The sequence below is a fragment of the Ixodes scapularis genome, unplaced genomic scaffold, assembly GCF_016920785.2.
Source record: "Ixodes scapularis isolate PalLabHiFi unplaced genomic scaffold, ASM1692078v2 PGA_scaffold0__279_contigs__length_252992795, whole genome shotgun sequence".
NCBI lineage: Eukaryota > Metazoa > Arthropoda > Arachnida > Ixodida > Ixodidae > Ixodes > Ixodes scapularis.
This window is the reverse complement of record NW_024609835.1, coordinates 45,957,883-45,978,764: the sequence shown is the minus strand read 5'-3', so window position 1 is coordinate 45,978,764 and position 20,882 is coordinate 45,957,883. Positions and strand designations below refer to the sequence as shown.

The 20,882-nt window shown below is 42.0% G+C and overlaps 1 protein-coding gene across 1 annotated transcript in view; it reads right to left on the bottom strand.

Annotated features, from left to right (window-relative positions):
* The window catches only part of LOC8038046 (homeobox protein abdominal-A homolog), a 50,297-nt gene extending 31,367 nt beyond the window's left edge, over positions 1–18,930 (bottom strand). Inside the window, exon 1 of the mRNA XM_029986715.4 lies at positions 17,994–18,930. Within this exon, the coding sequence (XP_029842575.2) occupies positions 17,994–18,474 (481 nt within the window). The 5' untranslated portion in view covers positions 18,475–18,930. The remainder of the gene's footprint in view (positions 1–17,993) is intronic.
* Between the last annotated feature and the right edge of the window lie 1,952 nt (positions 18,931–20,882).

Below are 20,882 nucleotides of genomic sequence, written 5' to 3'. Positions count from 1 at the left end.
GCAATATTATGCGCACGATTTTAATTTTTGGTGAAATTGATCAAATATAGGTCTATCGGTTATAGTTTTTTCTAATTGAATTTTTTTTTTCTCGGATGCTTGTCTACCATTCTGATTGGGTTTCAACTAACTCCGCACTGATGTGAAAGCAACAGTCTAATCTTGAATCCACCAAGTTCAATTCCGCCCTTCAATTCACACCTTCAATTCACACGTTGTACCCCACATGTTAAGCCTCTGCTACCGAGGTCTAGCAAAGAGATATATAACACAAAGTCGCTAAGCAAGTTCCAACTGGTTCCAGGGCTTACCACTAATCAATTGGCGCTCTCGTATAATGCGCAAATTCCTGCTACGAATGGTAGCGCCCAAAAAAGGTACCGCGCGCGTTCCGCTCCAGAAAGCAAAGCCGCGATTAATCCGAGTATTGCCAACCGAGAGTAGCACCATCCTCTACGTCACCAATTAACGCTTACGTAGTGTCTCATTAGGGAAAGAAAAACCCTTATTAAGGGGCATTCGTCCGTCGTAAAGAGCAATGGTGCGTGAAGATGCACGATACAGAGAGTAAGCGACAGGCAACTGGGACCGGCATTGACGGATGTAAACGTTGACGCATGGGCGGCCACGGTTGCTCCGCCAGGTGGAGTGATACAAGCTCGTTGCGGAACATGGAGGCGTGAGCATTTAGGGCGTCTTTTACGAGATCTGGTGCAAACTGGATCATCGCGCCTGGCTGAGAGGAAATTCAATGATCCAAAGGAACGATGTAATCTCTTTTGGACCCGCTGTGACAACGACGCGAGCAAGCCGTTAGGTGTTTTCTGGATTTCGTTTCCATGACGGCATGTGTATGTCGTCCACAATACGAAAATCGCATTAGTATATTTTTGTTTTGTTTTTTTACGTGGAATTACGAGCGATTATTTTGCAGAAACACGCACTTCCAATATCGTGACCGGATACTGTTGACTTGGTTTAGTGTGCCGTGGACGTCGGAATTAGAAGAACAACAAGTTTTTTGTCTCCGTATACCTTGCGTCGCAAATTTTCGGCTGACCCTACCTATTTGGGGATCTCAATGGAAAGACCACCGCGCGTTTTCGTCTACCTGTAAGTAACCTTCCAGAAGCAAAGAGGGGACACTTCACTCCCGCCTTCTAGGAATGCATGCACGGAAGCCCACTTATAAGCGCCGTAAAGATCAACGCCTGTAGTACCGACAAAACAAGCTATTCCGCGATGCCTACTTTCCGTGACGTATCACCAGCCTGCTTAAAAGTTTGTGCAATATCGGCGTCCGCACCGGGAATATGCAAGTTTCGCTCGTTAAAGAGACCCCTCCTCCCTCTAACGAGCGCTCAGTCACCCGCAGATTAAACACCACTCGTATTATACAACACGGTCACGCGTCGGCCCAGCAGTTGTGTACAAAGTGCCCGTTTATTAGAGGACGCGGAAATAAAGCAAAGAGCGCTGAGAAGAGACACAATGTATATGGCTCCAGCGAGTTCGCGACAACAATGGTGATTTTATTTGCGGTCCCAGCGGCAACTTCCGTCGTCCGGCGCCACTGTAAACGAGCCGTTGTTCTTGTTTTATGGAAATAACGCCTCGTATAACCCTCTCTCTCTTTTTTAATTGTTAGATGCTTTTGTGTACCCTATTTTCTTACTCCACCCTCCACTCTTAGTGTTTGTCTTTCGTCAACATCTGGGGACCTGTTCCTGAGACGTGTGTGATACAGAATGCACGTGTCCGTTGTGACTTGCACGAAATTCGCCGACGAAGCGCTTCCTGAATACTAAGAGCCAGTCGCTCGTTTAATGCTTCTCGTTTTTTTTTACGGTCCGCGAAAACGACGCGCTATCTTTGTCATATCTGCTGCAAGCATTGCAAGCTTGACAAAAAGTATAGTTAAAAAGAAGCTGAAAACGTTGGAGGGGAAAAAAAAAAGAGTTGGAGATGAATTCTAGCGTATTTTTGCACTGTGAATTTGAATACCGCGAGCATTTGATCCGAAACGTACATAATAGTAGACGCAAAAACGACCCCCAAAACCGACCGCGGGATGTGACGTCGTACCCACTGGTTTAAACTGCCTTTCGCTAGACGGTTGTGAGAGAACGCGTGCAGCTTTCTTGATGGCTCGGGTTAGGCATGCGGAGGGAGCGAAACTGTTGAGATCTGTGTATAATACATCACAATTCTCGCCTCAGAGGCTTCAGAGCTACATATTGTAGACCCTGACATGGGGAAAAATAAAAAAACGGACGAACACAACAAGAAGTGCTGTCGTGGCTACTTGGTGCACCAATCTGAAATATAATTTTGATATTCGTGCGAGGATTTATTTATTGGGAGCCCATCTTTAACGTTACTTAGCAATTTTTTTGTTAACTGGAACAATATTTTTGGTTAAAAATGGTTGTTGTAAAACAAAGCGATATTTTTTTTTCTGTTTATCACATTGTGCGAAGTGTAACCAACTCCGAAAAGAAAGTTACTAATGTGTGTGGTTGAGCGCGCACATTTATGTTTTGCTTGTTCCATAATAAATGTTTTATTGCAAACAAAAAGTGACGCTTAAGTCAGAAACATGACGATAGAGAAACTACCTAGTTTTTCATGTTATTCATGCCACGAAAACAAAAAGTGACGCTTAAGTCAGAAACATGACGATAGAGAAACTACCTAGTTTTTCATGTTATTCATGCCACGAAAACAAAAAGAGAAAAAAGCTTCCCTGACGTAAAGTACTCTTAACATAGAAGAGTACAGAAATAACGATGGCGCGCTGACAGCTTAAGAAAAGCAGGGCGGGTCGAGTTTTGAGCATCGCGGTGCAGCAAATGAGATTGCAGCATGAACCAATGGCCATGCTAGAATACAAAAATAACCCGAAAAGCAAGAAACGTGGCAATAATGAACCATACCCTGCGTTTTAGTAAGCCGTCAGAGACAAAATAGAGAGCACGGAAGAAAGAAAGAAAACTGGTGATGACAAACTAGCGAGCTACAAGTGTTCGCGAGAGAAGACGCACTCGGGTATTTGATCGAAACCTTTGAAAGGTTAAAATAAAGTGCACAACGAACCGCAGTTTTGTGAAATTAAGTTTTGACATCTCTTCTGTACCCTTCGTGCGTCTTTTAGCTCGTTTGGCATTCATTAACCGTAAGAAATGTTTTAATAGATACTAACATCAATTTTAAAATAAAGAAAATTCACTAACACCTCAAAGCGCTAGGTTATGCGGCCATTCGCTTTGAATTTGTATGGTAAGATGCTCTGAAGGCGTGTTCCTTTTGTATATTTTTAAGTATACAAAATTGGAGTTAGTAAAGGTAAGTGTGGTTCGCATGCGTAAGTGTTCCTTTTAATGCTGAATATACTTTTGTTTTCGCGGCCCTGATTTTTTGCAAATGCGCCAACGGGTTCATATTCGCGACGATTAAATTTCGCGAATTCTGAACGCTTTAATTCGCTTGTACAGGTGATAGAAATATTCGCGCGAAATAAAGTTCGCAAATTTCAGAAGTCGCGAAATTCGCCAAAAAATTGGGCTCGCGAACATTAATGGTGTTAAAGTTATGTGTTTTAATTATGTTTGAAATATAATTGCGGCTATGACATCATTGAGCATCTGTTACGTTTCAGAAATGTAGAAGTTAGAAGGATACTGTCAAAAATTGTGTTGAATTTGTATTTGTTTCACTCACTATTTCTTACGTTATTCGTATTTTACACTATTTATTTCTGGTCACATACTGAACGTATGTAAGCGGTATTTGACATTCAGACACTTCAGTTCCATTATTCGACTTTTTTTTTTTTTTTTTCAGATCTGAGCAAAACTATTGGCTCCTTGTACGTACCCAAATTCTAAAATAAAAATATACGTTATTCAAGTAGCGTCGTGAAGGATTCTTTAAGCATTCTTGCGTATTCATTGTTTGGATGTGTGATTGACACTCTACCACCGGGGCTACGCAACATTAAAAATATCCATTCTATGAAGCGGGGTGCTCGGAGCATAGTAGTTCAATACGCAAGCATGTCAAAAGCATTTACGACTGCCATAACTTTTCTTTAATGAAGTACGACGATCGCAGTCGGTCTAAAAGGACATAAAAGATGAAAACTAGTTTAACGCCTTTGAAACATGTATATTCCGCGAATGCAGACCTTGGGTATGAAACTGCCTGATATATCATGCTAAAGGTACAACTTCAACAAAAAAAAATATTCGGTTTTCGCTCTAGCGGAGACACTAGCTACTATGGAATGTAAGATATGTCAATAGAAGGAACATGGACGATTATAACAGTTAATTGAAAAGCGCTCTGCCCATGTACGTGCCAAATTTTATTTAGCACAGAAATAAGGAAGCTTTCAGTGAAACAAACATCCGATTCCCGATATATTGTAATGTTACAAAAAAATATATCGACCTTACACACGAGACTGGTCAGTTAAACTCTAAACACAGGAGCCGCCAGTTGCGTATTATATTCAGAATAATACAGCTTCGCTACTTGATGAAGATAAAAGTGCAAGTAGGGTAAGTATTGTGGTCCTAGGTCCCGGCATATAGGAAAACACTAACAGAATATTTGATATTTCTGGTGAATAATCTCAGTCACTATTTTAACAGCCAGCATTGAAATACAAATAACCCAATTGTTTTTTATTTGTGTAAATACAAATGAAGTGCGTACAGAGAGTCGCATGTACCCCCGTTTGTGCGTCACATACATACGCAAGAAGTTGTCGGAAACATATTCCCTGCCTATGCATTCCACGGCGGGATTCTGAAGTTTGCAAAATGGTTTTTGTGTATCGTCCCTCGTTATTATAAATTTGTAATGTATTGCTAAAAAAAGTTTTTTTTCCTATAGAAGGTAATTACATGGCTCCTATCTGATAATACGCTAATTTGTAGTTTGTGGCCATGAGGTTTGCTCTTTCTTCACATTGCTCGCACGAGTAGACGTCTTTAATAACCTCTATACATTATTTTAGTGCACTAAATTTTTTCCCTTGTTTTATGAAATTATTTTACCATACTTCCATTAAAAAAAAAGAAAACAAGCAAGAAATCTTTTTAGGGAACAGGCTCTGGCAGCCTCAGAGACAGAGCAGCAAACAGGCGAGTAATTAAAAACGACTTGACTCTCAACTGAGCATCTCTACTTTCTGTTCCTAAGCCTCGGGTTTTCAATATCTTGCAAGTTCACCAGCTGGACTGCATGCACGTTATATTTTTTTTAAGTGCTTATAGATTGATTTAGGTGCCAATGGTCATGGATTCTGAAACGCCATTAAAGACACATTCCGTAGCATAAGACGTCGTAACAAACGTGTGCAAGTGGCCGCATCACAGAAAAGTCCAAGTGAAACCAGGACTGCTATACCACTTTTCTAAGTGAAAACAAAAAGGGAACAACGCAACCCCTCGACCAACGGCAACGTCCCCGGCAAACTTCTTCCCCCAGAACAAAGGCAGAAGAAAATAAAAATTGTTTTAACGGCAACAGGCGAACCCCTAAGCGGGACCATCGAACCAGAGACGGAGACCTTCATGATCCTCACGCATGCGCGGAAAGTTCAATATACACGAAAAGGAAAGTACAGTCCACAAAGAAGAAAAAAGAAACCAAGAGAAAACGTCCGAAAAAGAAACCGGCGTATGGTTCTTCGGGGACCTCGCCATGTCACAGGCAGCTGCGCAGCCTCATCAAGAGATCAAATGGCCGCGGCGAGCGACAGGACGGGAAGCTCTGTGCAAGCTCAAGACGTCCTCCTTCCGCTTCGTGGTGGACCCCGTCCCGTCGCGGCTCCGTGTTTCGTCCCCGAGTCCGCCCTCGAGTGCGCGAAGGCGCCGGGGCCTTTCCCTGGGCACTGAATGCATGGCACGAAAGCAGGAGGAGGTCGAAGGCGAGAGGGAGGGAGGGGACGCTGAGGTAAGCGATGGGCCTCGTCAGTATCCTCTTCCGCCACGGGGCTTCTTCCTTGATTCCTCGGCACTAACGTGAGACGCCGTAGCCGCCCTTCATAAACATCCCAAGAGCGGCCGCCACTATTCTGGGGCCATCGTCGGCAGATACTTCTGGAGACCATGTGTTGAAGCGGCGGTGCTGATGCCCGTCTAAACTGCTAGGCTCATCGCCGAGGGGGAGCCGATATGTCTCGAGGGCAGCAGCTCGCCCGCCTGCCATCCGAGCTGGCCTCGCAATAATTCTCGATCTTTAGCGACTCATTGTTCACCGTGATTAAATCTATCGAACCTTTGTTTTGTTTTTGTGCGTATCTCTCGTTACTACAGGCATCGGTCGACACATTTGGTCGTCTCCTGAAAGTTCACGAAAATTATCGTGTCTTCCAATAAAAAAACGTGACTTCAATTTTCGTTTCTTCGACATTTTAGGAGCCTTTTGATAGCGGAGGTAATTCAGAAATTCCTGTACTCCCGATAGTCCATGAGAGTTAACAGTACTGTTTCACGCTAGACCGTTTTGCTGGGCAACTCCTGTGCGAAATTTGATACTCTGATGAAGATCAAAATAAACCACATACCAGATCATCAACACACACTGCGTAGCAATATTGTCTATATTGTTTACTTCAGGTAAAGTTAAAATTTACCTCCTTCTCTTTAGGAGCACTTTCTCTATTGTTCCGTGGGAAGACTACGAGCGACATCCGTGGTGTAAACTTTGTTTACCAACTTTTATTTTAGTAAGGCACATTACAAAGCATCCTCGCCATAGTCCCACAGTTTTGATTCTGGAATAAACGTGGAGTTCACTTTAGTGCAAAACATTAGCAGCTGGCATTTTTATCGACTATATCAGACATTATTAGTAGCCTATTGCAGTTCATTATTCTTTCGATGAGAAATATTAAATCGATTGTTTTAAAGGGATGGTGAACCGAAATTTGGATTTAAAGAACAACAACGTTGGAGATGTAGGCGGGACGCTACAATCCCTACAACACTACTAGTAAGGCGATATCTCAAATGGACGGCCGTATTTTTGGAAAAAGAAGTCGACATTGAACCAGGCCGACGAGGCGCGTGACGTCGATACCTAGTTTCCTCCTCACTTCGCTTCGCTCTCTCAAGGCCGTGTGGCAGAGAAGACGCGCAGCCGTTCCCTCTCCTTCTCGGAAAAACATGACGTCAACATTCCTGCCAAATGCGCCTCTTTTTAAAAAAAAATACGGTCATCCGTTCGAGATATCGCTGCATGAGTGATGTTTTGGTGTTTGTAGCATCCCGTTGCACACTTTTGCCGCGTGTTTTGGGGAACCCAGATTTCGGTTCAGCATCCCTTTAAGCAGCCCGCAAGTATATCACATATGAACACCTTCAAAGGTTTTGTCTGAATAGGCTATACCAATGTTCAAGAGCAGAACCTCTATATCCATTGCAAGATTCCTACCTGAAGCCGACGTATGATATACCATGTACAACCCGAGATTACTGATTCCTCCTAATGCTCTCGATCGAGTCAAGTTGAGGTATCCCTTAAAAAGGGGGAACAAATAAGACAAGCGCACCGAAACCCCGTGTTGGGATCTTTTATAACCTTTACTCTGACTAGTTCAAGACATCAGAGATACGTATGACGTGTACACAGTGCAACCAGCGACGATAAATATCTCTGATTCTGAATAACGGCCATTAAAAAGCCGCCTGTCGAAATCCATACGCGCTACTTCGCAATTAAGGATCTGGTGAGATACTACGAGCAGCATTTCCGCTCGCAGCACCATGCCTCCCTGAGGTGTAAGGCATAAGTATGCACGTGTCGTCTCACCAGGAAGCGTGACGTCCCAGCGAGATAAAATAGAAATCGCTGCCACCAACTTGGCCTATCTTTTCCCACAACCTGACTAGAGACCATGATGAGAAACGTCCCAGTTAATTCTGACGCCAATAAAGTATATTTTACAGTCGAGCCTTGCACGGGACCTTTTCAGCCGAAACACATACGGCTTTCGCGACACACCATTACATATATTTTTCTTCGTCCCCCAAGCACCGCATCATGCCCGTGATTACCTTACAAAGAGTCGCATTAACGGTCATTTCGCGACCCTATACCGCTTAGCTGAAAGGCGCATTTGCTCCATTCTCCAAGCCGGATTAGCAAGCACGAATTCTGCCGATTCTTTTCCGAGATAAGGCGGTACGGTTACAAGATCAAGAAAGCATTAAGACAACAGATAAGGGCGACGAAAACAAAGATAGCCACGATGAAGAGAAGTATATATCTATACAGACCAAGCGGTTCTGTGGAAGATTACGCCTAAAATAAGCGAGACCGTAAAAGCTTAGAAACTTCCTTGTAGAAAGCGCCGCTGCTGCGTTGTACTAACCCGCCATCGAAGATGCGAGAAACAAGAGAGATATCCCGGGGTGCTTCCAATCTTCGCCTCCAATCGCAATCTAGATTAATTTTCCAGCTCGACGAAGGCCTTTGATACGTCGTTATTTGGGTGTGAATGCGGTCCATGAACTGGATTATACATAAGCTCAAACGTCTTTGGACGAGGCTTATTTTGCGAGGGTCGGTGGCAATATTCGCTTCTTTATGACGTAGAAACCGCTCGCGGTAAGCCATGGTTAAGCAGAACGGACTCCCTCTGTGCGTGCCAGTCATTCGCAAACAAAAAATGGTGGCAGCTGTAGAAGGGGATGAAAAGAAACACGGAACATTCAGAATAGTAATTTATCCCAGAAAATCTTGCAGTTTCGTTTCATAACCCGAACTGGTCAGCGAAAATGTCCCTAAAATTTAACCAGCTGAATATTCTACTCTTACGTTCGAACTGGCGGTGTTTCAGCGAATCACCTATAAGAACAAGATAGACACAATGCTCATTTTCACTTCATGATACGCAGCAAAAAACAAAATGTACATGGCTTTGCACGGAGTGGACCTTAACGAATTTTTCGCTTTATGAGATAAATTATATAAGTTCTTCATAATTTTTATTAAGGCAGAATTTGTCTCACAACAAAGGCTTATAGAAAAGGCTTTGACAGCGCGTGCACTCGGCGTATGAGTTGCATTTTTCTTCATATGACAACCAGATAGATCTGTAGAGATGTATATTGTGGAATGTAGTAAATAATTACTCTACTAAATGAAATACTTCTTTCACCTTGCAGTGACTCAAAGAAATATTTAAGTGTCTCCGCCCAACGAGTTAGCGCAATAAAAGACAATTTCTCCACTGCGGTGTTCTATTTCAATTAAAATCAAATACAATATATGTATTTTATATATTTTGCGCTTAAATTCGAAAGAACTTTTTGATGGCACATCTAAATAAAGTGCTAATTAAGACGAAATTTTCAACTACCATGCTGTTTATTGACCGTCTATTTCACCACCTGTACTTTTTACTATATCAAAAATGAACGGGTTCAATCTTCCCTCCTTTAAAAAACAAACAATACTGGCCTACTCAATATTCACAGAGAACCTAGGTCTTTCCCATGAACCCAATAGAACAGTGATTTTAGTTAATTGATTGAGGATGCACAGATAAGGTGTGATCAACAATGTAGAACTAGGCAATTGTTGGGTACAAACAAAATAGCAGGTGAGACCTCAAGCCCAGTATTACATAGTGGTTTTTTAAGTGGCACTATATCATGAAAATGCTGTTCTCCGGATTCAATTCATACGTAGTGTGGGCGGCATCAGCGGTACGTTTTAAATTAGTCGCAAAACGTGATTATTAGATATTGGCCGATAGATCGGGTTTTAAGTGGTATTATGATACTCAGGAGAAAACTTCATTATTAAAACGAGGCACACCTAAAATGTGTATCTTTTTTTTATTTAAAATGTAAAAATACATCTCCTTTTATGAACAATTGAATTATATCATTTAACAAAGACGAATGGCACACTAACAATTATATAAAGCTTTATAGTCTTATTTTCTTCTTACTTTTCATTGAACGTTGTCTCTGTCATGTCGTACAAAGAATGTCATCACACTAAGACGAAGAAATTCGAACTACCACACACTCGGAAAACTATTTAATTATATGATAATTTGCATATTTTATAACCCGGCAAGAGGCTAACGATGTTGGTGTATTTTCCAGAAAGTCATAGACGAGCTTTTTTTTTCTTATCACACACGCAGTTTCTCAAGTGCAGATGCTATTTCATGGCAAGCTTTACCTGTTTACGTTAACGTCCAAAGCTATGTAAAAAAGAACGTATCTAGAATCAACTTGAAATGTATAAAGCTTCCTCAGTAAAGAAAAACTGTCATCCGTCTGTTTTAGCAATTGTATGTTGGAAGCATTCGCGAACATTACCGCCAGATTATATTCCCCCACATACTAGCTCCACCTTTTTGTCTTGGAGATACGGAATTCGACGTGTGATGCAAAGAGTTGACCGTAAAACTGCGCTTTTTCGTGTTAATAATAGTGCACACATTTTTAGATAGAGCTAAATAAATTTTCAACAGTTTTGATCTATACGCAAATAGGGTAGAAATAATACTAATACATGACGGAACTGTCCAACAACGATGACAAAATATTTGCGCACTATTAATGAATACAGTCTTGAGACTATTGCAAAGTTATGTAAAAGTTTCGAAAAGTCAATAAAAGGTTAACTTTATGAATCCTCCATGTTCACGGTCAAAGATGAGCGGTTTCCAGGACATTATTTTTATAAGACAGTCATGAAATAATATGGATTACTTTGTGGTATATGTCTTCAATATTGTTATACTATATTCTACGGCCTGTTTAAATATTAAAATTGAATAAAGGCAACTCCTAAAGCATTGTCGTCTAGCTTTACATCTAAAACGCCAAATGCACTGATCGGTGGTCGGCTACTGAGTCAAGCCTATATGCACTTCACTGATTATAGGTTGATTGTTTATGTCCTCTGATTTTCTTCGAGATTCCCCATGGAGCCTGAACTTTTAAATGGGGCAAAAATACACATTTTCGCCATTCTAAATATGGTACTTCAGGTGAGTTCTCTGTCTTGGATAAAATTACATCTCTGAAAATATTCCTCCAAATATTAGATGAAAATCATTGAAAACGTAATTCGGTTGGAGGCACACAGTTCTTACTCGTTCAGTTCATTTTGACTGTAGAGCCAATCGAACATTTAGAAAAAAAATCACATGTGCTTAATGATGTGACTATTACATTTCTGGGTTCATGGTCACTGGCATGCAGTTATTGCTATTCGCGATTTTAGAATAACTCCTATTGACGCGGCGCTTTTATTTATAAAAATAATTTAACGCTGGTTACTGGTTAGATTTTTTCTGAGTTAAATATAAGTACTACAATCATGCGTTTCAACACATTAGTCAGAGGTGATTTCCATAGAGCGTCAGTTCTAGAAACAAGTTGAAAACGTTTGCCTGTAGCTGTCTTTTCTCGCAGTAATTTGTAATTATAAATACATACGTCTTGTCATGTGAATAAAACGTCAAATTTCTAAAAGTAGACCCATTCCTGAACGAAACCTATTTGTATACTTTAGGTACACGCGATCACTTTCTTAGCTCGAATGCAACACGTACTATCGCGTAAATGTCCGTTGGATATCCGAGAGCTTCAAACTATGTTAGATATGGTAGCTCTGACTTTGATTCATTATTAGAACGATGAAATTTCAAAAACGTCGAGGAGCATTAAAAACACAGGACGCATAATATTTTTATTCGCGCTTTCGCCACTCTACACTTCCCGATGATGTTTTCTCTGGTGTAACAAATATTTAACAAAATGTTTTACACTTAAATTCTCTTGAAACACATTTTGGTTTGTTTGTTGTTATATGAAGTCGCTTCTAAATGGCAAGAAAAAAAACGCGATTTTAATAATCTGCCTCTCTCCGGGTACAGACAAACATTTTCATGAAAGTTGGGTCCACCATACAAAAGGACAAGGCAAATGTCATTGCAACAGCCCGTCACTCGGACACAACCTAACCAGAAATTAATTTGTATTAATCACGGGATGCTTGTGTTCATAAAGGCGTGAGTCTATATGACTTAAGGCGGTAAAACTCCACCACCGGTTTTAGAAAAGAATTACAAAAATATATATAGGAATTTTTTTTTATTATTTAGAAGCGACACTATGGTCTGTTAACGTACTGTGTATGGTTTTCGCAAAGTCAAGTAGAAAATATAACTGTGTCAGTCGTTTTAACTACGAAACGTTCAAACGTGCTAAACGTTATATTATTAAGCTGGCGTGATAACACTACATTCGCTCATAGTCGTTCAGATACGACTGCAATGCCCTACAATGAGGGGCTCTTAAAACATAAGTACGAGGCTAACGAGCAATAAAAGCGGCTAAAGGGTTGCACACAAAACGATAGTATAAAACTATATCTAAAGGACTTTGCAAAAAATGTTGCAATAGCATTTTGTTAGCGACCAAGACGCTTATAATGTTTTCGACGCGATTATTGTGCACGTGTGGTGTTTAAGAACGCTTCTGGCGTGTGCTCAATAAAACAATCGCTTGGTTGTTTCCATTCTACGACCAAAACAATCTTATCTGTATATGTTAAAAGTTTCTTCACTTTTGCTTTTATAATTAAAATAATAATTTATTTCCTTGGAATAACTTTGTTATCATGCAGCTAGGTGTTTCTCCAATTATAAAGTATCAAGGGAAGAATAGCGTGATCATGTAAGAAGTGAAGTCGGACTGTTCGCTCCACCGATAACCCGGTTCCACGAACCTTTTATGAATCTGCCTTTTATTTCAAAAGTACACAAACAAATTTAACAAACACGAATATTTTCCTCACAACATATAGGGCAGATAGAAGGCATATACTATATTTCATTTCCCTCCCCCCTCAACCCGTACCCTCTCCAAAGTATACATCTATTTGAGTGGCCGCTGTGTATACAGATAGTCCGCCTCATGCGAGAGAAAGATCGCGGGCCTAGAAAGTCCTCGTACGCGCCACTTTCAGCACCGTGACTGGTAGACGCCGGCAGCCAGCTCGTGAGCCTGGTGCGACAAAGGCGAGCGAGAAGGAATTTCAAGGACACACTCAAAGGGGTTTGGAGTTACGTGATTTACGACGACGCGTCGCGAAAGCCCTGCTTGTGGTGCCAACGGTCTACGAATATTCCGGCGCTAGCGCCACTCACATACTTCGGTGTCTCGTGAATGCGAGTCGTCATATAATGAATCGCTTGGAAAGTGGAGTATCACGCATTTGGCGTACAGGCGAAGCCTCCAAGGCGTGAGAACCGTGGGTGAAGGGGCGAGCGGGGCGAGAAACCGAGACACCGAATTCTGTCGTCGAATGGTATCAGCACAGTTTCGGTTTGAAGCGAATGCCTTACTCTAATGCTGTGTACGCGGAAAGAGAATCATGCTGGTGAGTGTAAGAAAAGAAAAAAAAAATGCATATGTCCGGAAAGTGTGAACAATACATTTTGTTTTCTAACTAGTTTATGCTGACTTGTTTCTAAAATTATCTTCCTATCAGAAAACAATGATTGCCTCATGCAGGAAGTGTTCGTTTTTTTGTTTTTTTTTGTATGATGGTATTGCAAAATCTCACACTAGTGTACCTTTATTTTGTAGGGAGTCGTTTTATTGAATCAGAGCGTTATATATGCTGCATATCTATCTTATTGAGGTCTTTAAATATATCATTATATCTGAAAACTATCCCACGATTAATGGAAAAAAAAACTAATTCAGCAGCACTGCTGTGATACCAAGTCAACTGTCCTAGGCTACCGGAGGTTTTTTTCCCGATGGATTAGTGCAGTTCAATATTCTATTTCACGTTCACGAACTTCACAAGAAAAGGTAAAAAAAACACGCGTATAGTATAGGAAATTTCTATTGACCAATTATTGTGATATATAATGAAACTATAATGAATTGTTCGTTTCACACGCAAATTTATTCATTACATATATTTGCCTCCCAATAAAAAATACTTCTACATATTTTTAAGAAAATGTGAGATTATTTTAAAATAGCAACATTGATAGCACTACTGGTTTAAATTGAGAGATAGGGCGTCCGGAACTCGTACGATATTTACTAATGCATCGTGTGTACTATACTAGTCTTTATAAGTGAAGCTTCCGTTTGCCTTATTTTCAATATCGTAAATATGTTTCGCTAGTTCTGCTATTCACGAACCAATTAAGCTTCAGCCTATCGTTTCATCTTGAACCTTGGAGCCGATCAGTTGGTAACACCTGCCTGTGCCTGTTGGTCTAAACAGGAATGGTTTAGGTTTCCACTAGGAATAATTAAATTGGATATTTTTTGCGTAAGAAAGAATAATAAAGATACCGGAAACATATGTATTGTGACACCTACCCATAGAGCCCTCAATATTGCAAATATTGAGAGCTAGGGGTGTGCAACTTCCTCACCTCTTCCAGGTACTGAATTGAAGCCAATAAGTCACAAGATGCTTTTTATTCACAGAGCCTTCAGTTTAAAGACGGTTTACTGCTCGTAGCAGAGGAACATTTGTATGAAGTTGGTTATTGCACAGCCCTCTCCCAATGAGGCATAGTGCTTGTGCAATATATGTCGGTTCTGTCGAAACTTTTTATTTTTCTTGATCTATTATATACGAAGAGCATCCGTATATATAAATATAACTCGTATTAACTTCCGGCCTAATTTTCTAGTCTTCTTGACACCTGTGACTTTCAATGTACATTTTACGAAAAAGTTCAAGATGATGTACTTGCGATGCACAACCCATTGTGTCATTCTGTTTACGGTGATTCTTGTGATTGCTACAAAATGTTTTGATACTAAGGATCACCTGAACTTTCTATCCTACAATGGTCAACGAAGTGTCAGAATTCAAAGGGCAAAACCTAGACAAACAAAACTTAAAGTTGCCTTGATTTTGGGGTGTTTTAATTAGCATTAACGGAATCCCCACTACCCGTACTGAGCTGCTCCGCTCTAACTGAGAGAGTGTCGCAAGAAGGGGTTGATTTATTCGCACATTTTCGATTTACGCGCCATATATAGACAACTGACAAAGCTCATCATCCCGTTATATGCATCGTAAATCGCACACCGCGTTCCGTGAGTCTTCTTGAGTGGTGAACGAATTATAGAGAGAAAATATGCATCGAGATCATCGGAAAGACTTCAACGCCACCGTTCGGGGAACCTAACAGCCGATAGTAGATATGTCAGCCGTCGTGAAATGTAAGTGTCTCTCTATTGCACGATGGCCCATAAAATAGAAACACCCGAGAACGTTGATGATCGTGACAGTGCTTGAATTGCGTTCTCAATTCCTATACCTCTCTCTCCCTCTCTTACTTCACAGCATAAAACAAACAGATATACGCACGCAACACTAGTGATCGGCTGAATAAACGAAAGGTTCGCCCATTGTTGAAGGCCGGGGTTTTCCTAAACCACGTTTCAAACTTGAACTATCGCATTTAAGGAGGAACTATAAGCTTAGCATTTTAACAGTTAAGTACTATACTCATTCATCTAACGGTGGTCGTCATATTGACACGCTATATGAATATACTGGTGACTATACATGTCAAGCTCCGTTGTAGAAAAACGAATATAATCACCACAAAAATGAATGACTGCAGCCTAGTAATTCCACCCATGTATTACTACAAATATATATAGTTTTTACTTCTTTCGGCACCAATTCCTTGAAACAATTTTTAGATTACCTTAGATATATAGAGTAGCGTAACTAAATTCTTGTAGACACGTATACAGCATAGTGATACAAGGTTCGAGGTTCGTATTACTGATTTTGTAAGCGTTCTTGGGTATGGACCTTGGGCACGCACACTCGTAGTGCGAATTTTTGTTGCCATGTACACTGACATAGCCAGCCTAACCCTGTCTGCTTGATACCAATATATCAAATGACAGCGAGCTGTTAAAACGCCCATTTAATTGGTTTTGTTAATAATAGAAGAACAAAAGGCGGAATAGGTGTCTAAATTTATTATTATTTTTTTGCCTCTACGACGTCTCATAACAGTACATGTAAAATGGGATTCAGGCGGATTGTCGACAGTGTTTTTTTTTTGGCATTGCCTCGCTAGCAGGTCTGAATTAGTGAATCACAGTAGTGATTTATTTTATTTGTTTCTTCACATGTTACATTTCTCTAGACTCTTCATGCGTCATTTTGTTGTTTTTGTCTCTCAGCCGATGTGCGACTATAGTTTGTTATCAACGTCCCATCCGACTAAATGGCTAAATTAGTTTAGGCTGCTCGTGTTTGTCACTTAGGCACTGCCTATACAACTGACGATGCATTAAGGTATAACCATTTTACACGATCGCGAAAGAAAGCCAGGCCATTTCAATACAATCATCAAATGAAAAATTGCTTGTCCTCTCAACAATTTTGATGATTCCATGCGGTAGTGTAGTTAATTTTTTCTAAAGAGTTGGACACGACAATATTTTAAAACGTTCTGCGGATTACGTGGGGATGCGCAACATGTCTTAATGAAGAATAAAAAAGTCGTCCAGAGTGACTGACAGTTTAAGGAAATTAGGGTGTGGCTTATTGTTTTAATCTGTTTTGTTATTCGGGATTCGTTGTTCATTGTTCTTATCAGTCTTAATGGCTGCAGATCGGAAGTCACATGCTTGAGACTCCTCCTACCCTGTGTTTCTGAAGCTCTCAGTGGCCATATATAGATTTCGTCTAGCTAAGTATACCTGCTCTAAAATCCCAAGAGGTGACAATAGTCTAACAAACATTGTTTTGTACGAAATGCGGCCTGGTATGGTGCTAGAAATCGCAATCATATCAGCAACAATCTAATGGACTCCACAAGCACTCTACTCCACTAAACAACGGGAACAAAAAATGTGAAATAAAAAATAAGCATTAGCTTGATAGTCTATCGTAATTATACTCCATATATTTCTCACTGTGACTGTACTGTAGATGTAGCACCCGTCTTCACAGAGTATTAACGCGCGAGCTGAATGTTGCGTCATACTCTTGTGTAGCCTGTTTTAAGCTTTTTTCACTTTTACGTGCATGGTTTGGGATTCGCACTTCCCGACTTATGGTTGATAAGGATTGATTTTAAAACGAGGAAGAAACATGTATCCAGAACCCATATAGCGCGGCTCGCAGCAATACTAGCCGTTGTTCAACACTTGAAATTGCGAGAGCGTAACCCAATACGACGTAGTACGAACAATAAAATAGGTCCGTTTTATGACAAAAGTGAACAGCAGCTGCGCTAACCGCGTAGACTAATGCATTTCCGAAATATACGGTCTCGCAGCCTACAACACACAGCCAGTCACGCAAACATGTTATACGACGTTGTTTTGACAATCTAGAACGATCCTTAACGTGGTTCCAGGTTGTTAGCTATTATCAGCGCTAAGAGGTGTTGTATAACGAGTCAGAATATGGGCATACATTTTGACATTGTCACGTTTTCAAGTGACCGGCTAACCGTTAAAGTTTGTTGGGGGAACAAGGTCCTTTCGTTGCGGGGCCGCAGCAATGGCGTTGTATACAAGTACGACAGTATATCTGCACCATATTGGCCGCATGCACAGTTTGGGCAAATTGAAAGTCTGGGCTGTCAAAGCCCAGACTTTCAATTTGCCCAAAATGTGCATGCGGCCAATATGGTGCAGATATACTGTCGTACGGAAACTACGGTAGCTGCTGGACCTTTCTTATGTAATGGGCTTTAAACGAGGAGTAGAAATGCCTTTAAAATGTAGCCCGTGGCATTCGGGAACACATTGCATAAACACGTACAGCTTTTTGACAATAAATATTTCAAGTAATGGTTCTGCAAGACCCCGGTCGTCGAGGAGAGAGCGCATTCGGTGACACTCGTGCGTGTAGCTGCTTGACACCCCCGTCCGCGCCCCGCGTTCGTTTCGGGACGACGTCTGCGCCCCCTGCGTCGGTCAGCTCACCGTCCAGTGCCATCCACGGGTACCGGGGTACATCGGCGAAGGCGTCCTCGGGTCGCACGACTCCCAGCCTGGGACAGGACGCCAGTGGGTAGGCGAGCTCCGCAGCCGCCAGGAACTGCGACGAAGCCATCAGCGACGCGGCAGCGGGCGTGGTGGCCGCCGTGGCACCCGGGTGGTGCGCCCCGAATCCGAAGGTGGCCGCCGCGTAGAGTCCAGCCGCCGCCGCTGCCATCGCGTCCGACTTGGCGGCCAGGTCGGCCGACGAGTAGTAGCCCAGCGGCGACGCGGTTGACGTGGCCGGCTGCGGCGACACGAACGGGTACATCGCCGCCGCCGCCGTGCGTCCCGTTGCCTGGAATGGTCTGAACGGCGGCGGCTGCGCCGGGGCCGGCTGCGCCGTCGTCGGCGGCAGAGCAGGTACGACGGCCGTGGCGGCGTCCGGTTTACTCCCCAGCAGGCCGTCCATAAAACTGACGCTCATGGCTCATTATGTCGGCGCTGGCACTGGGGGGAAGCGTCGTCGTCGTCGTCGCGGCCGAGATGGTCGTCGGGTTCGTCGCACGCCGGCCGGAAAAAAAGAGCAGTTTGTGCGGTGTGCCGGGCAGGGCGGCAGAGCCCCCTTGCGGGTTGCCCTCGCTCGCCTCCTCTCGGAGTAATGGCATCAGCTGTGCGAGGGTAAACAAGCCACGCCAATGGCGGACCCGCCAGGTCCCACTTTTCCCCGGCAGCCAATGGGCCGCCCATTCAAGATGGACGCGAAACAAGTGCCGCACGTGGAGGCCCCGCCGTCACGTGACTGCGACCCCCCCCCCCCCCCCCCCCCCTTGCTCTTACTGCTGCAGGCTCGACCCCGCTCCTCGTTAATTACAGCGCGAGAGTCTCGCCGCTGCGTCCGTGCCACCACGCCGTCGATGTGTCTTCCCGCCGGGACGATGAGTGACGCGCCTGCCTACGAGCCAGACTTCTCCGCTACGGGTTCGAGATTTCTCGGAAACCCGAGGAGAGCCCCCCTCTTCCGCGGGGCAAAAAAGTATCGGGTCTGGCTAGAGGAGGTCTGGTGCGAGGGTTCCGCTCTGCTGAATACCTCGTTAGGCTTTATTCTGGCGCGCCTAATGCGGGATGGATAGCCGTGCGGTCGTCGGTAGCCACGTCGAGCAGCTGGAAAGAGTTTGCCGCTTTTAGCGGGGATCTCGTTCGCTCCCTCGATGATGCCGCCGCGTCTTCGCTATCATTTACGGCGTCAGTAAGGGCGCTACCGTTACCGATGCGGCTCTGCTACGTTGCTGTAGACCGCTTGAGTTTGCTCGAGTGTTTTATTTGTTCAATTTCACGAACTTATTTTTAACAATGAGGGAATCATCATCCGCTAGTGCGTTAACTGCTACTCATAAACAGACGCGTTCCCCTGCTAAATATTGTGTGAAAGGTGTTTGATGCTCAATTTTATGTTTTCCGGGACCTCCTGGAAAACCAATTCTTCTACTGTACAGTTTTTAATAAAGAAAGATTCCAGTAAAAATAACAAAATAAATCAAGATTTTTTTTGTTTAATTTGAGAACTGAAAGCACATTGAAACGGTGTTCATCAAAGGGCAAAATAAGGGGATGCGGCTAATCATTTTTAAAGCAGAAAAAGTTAAAAAGCTTTGTTCAGTTTTGTTTGACCTTTAAGCTTTGCAACAGTGTTTTACAGCCGATTACTCGTGATTTTGTCGATAGTCGCCTCTTCAGAACACAGAACTGATTGATGTACTCAAACTGTAAAGCAGGTGGTCCAGTGAAACATTGATGATATCCTTACTAATAATTATAGATGTAGCAAATAATTTTGCATGCGTCAAGCCGGATGATGTCAATAATTGACCGTCCTTGGGCATCTTGCCTAAACTGGTTGTTTGGTCATATATTTCTGTTTTTATTAGAACGTTTAAATATTCTTATGTCACTTTTCTGACCAATATCCGGAGCTAAGATGTATAGAAAGAGTGGGTAAAAAAAAAGGTTTTTTATCAGAGCAGTAATATCGAAATTACAGAGCGAACATTGGTATAAGACCTAAAGTTTTACTCCAAGTGAATAATGCAATGGTATATATATATATATTCCGATAAATGTATTTTCAAAGACTGTCACTGAAGAATTCAACACCATAAATTAGACAAGGGGCTTTGGAGAGATGGTTCATTTGTCTTTTATTCTTAGAAAATTATCGGATGTGTGTGAAAACTGAACAGAATCAATATGCGTTAAGTTTTATACTGCTAGCGGTAAGATCATTTTGCTCTGAATACTTCCGTGTAGATTCTTCATATATCTATGAAACAACGTAGCGTACCTAAGCATTCTCAATAAAAATGAAGGATAGCCCTTCTATGCCTAATATGAGAACGAATATGGAAGGAATAACTCAAACAGGGACTTCTAAAATTTTCAAAATAAAGACCGACATCTTACAACAAAGAATAGCAACTTTTTTTGCTTTGTACAATATTCTTTTATTATCAACATTATAACATTAATGCGGCTGATTATATTATCTTTGAGATCTCCCATAGATAAACAGTCAAATTGAGGAGGAACCCCATACTTTAAATCTTGACTTTTCGAGGTATGAATTCCCGATTGAAACCTAATAAGAATTCTGAAAATTAGAGAGCGATGTTTCACTCCATGTAATTGACAGGTTTGTACAATTTTCTAAATATCTTCTTACTTACATTTATTTCAGTAATCTGTAAGTATGTTTAGCTAAATAAAACACGCGGATTGTACTGCAGGGGTTATCTTCGGTGACGTCCATAATCGATCGGGAAGGTTTACATATTTGTCTCTCTGAGCTTTGACTGACGGATAGCTTTCTTTCTTTATATTTGTCCCCACTGATGGGGA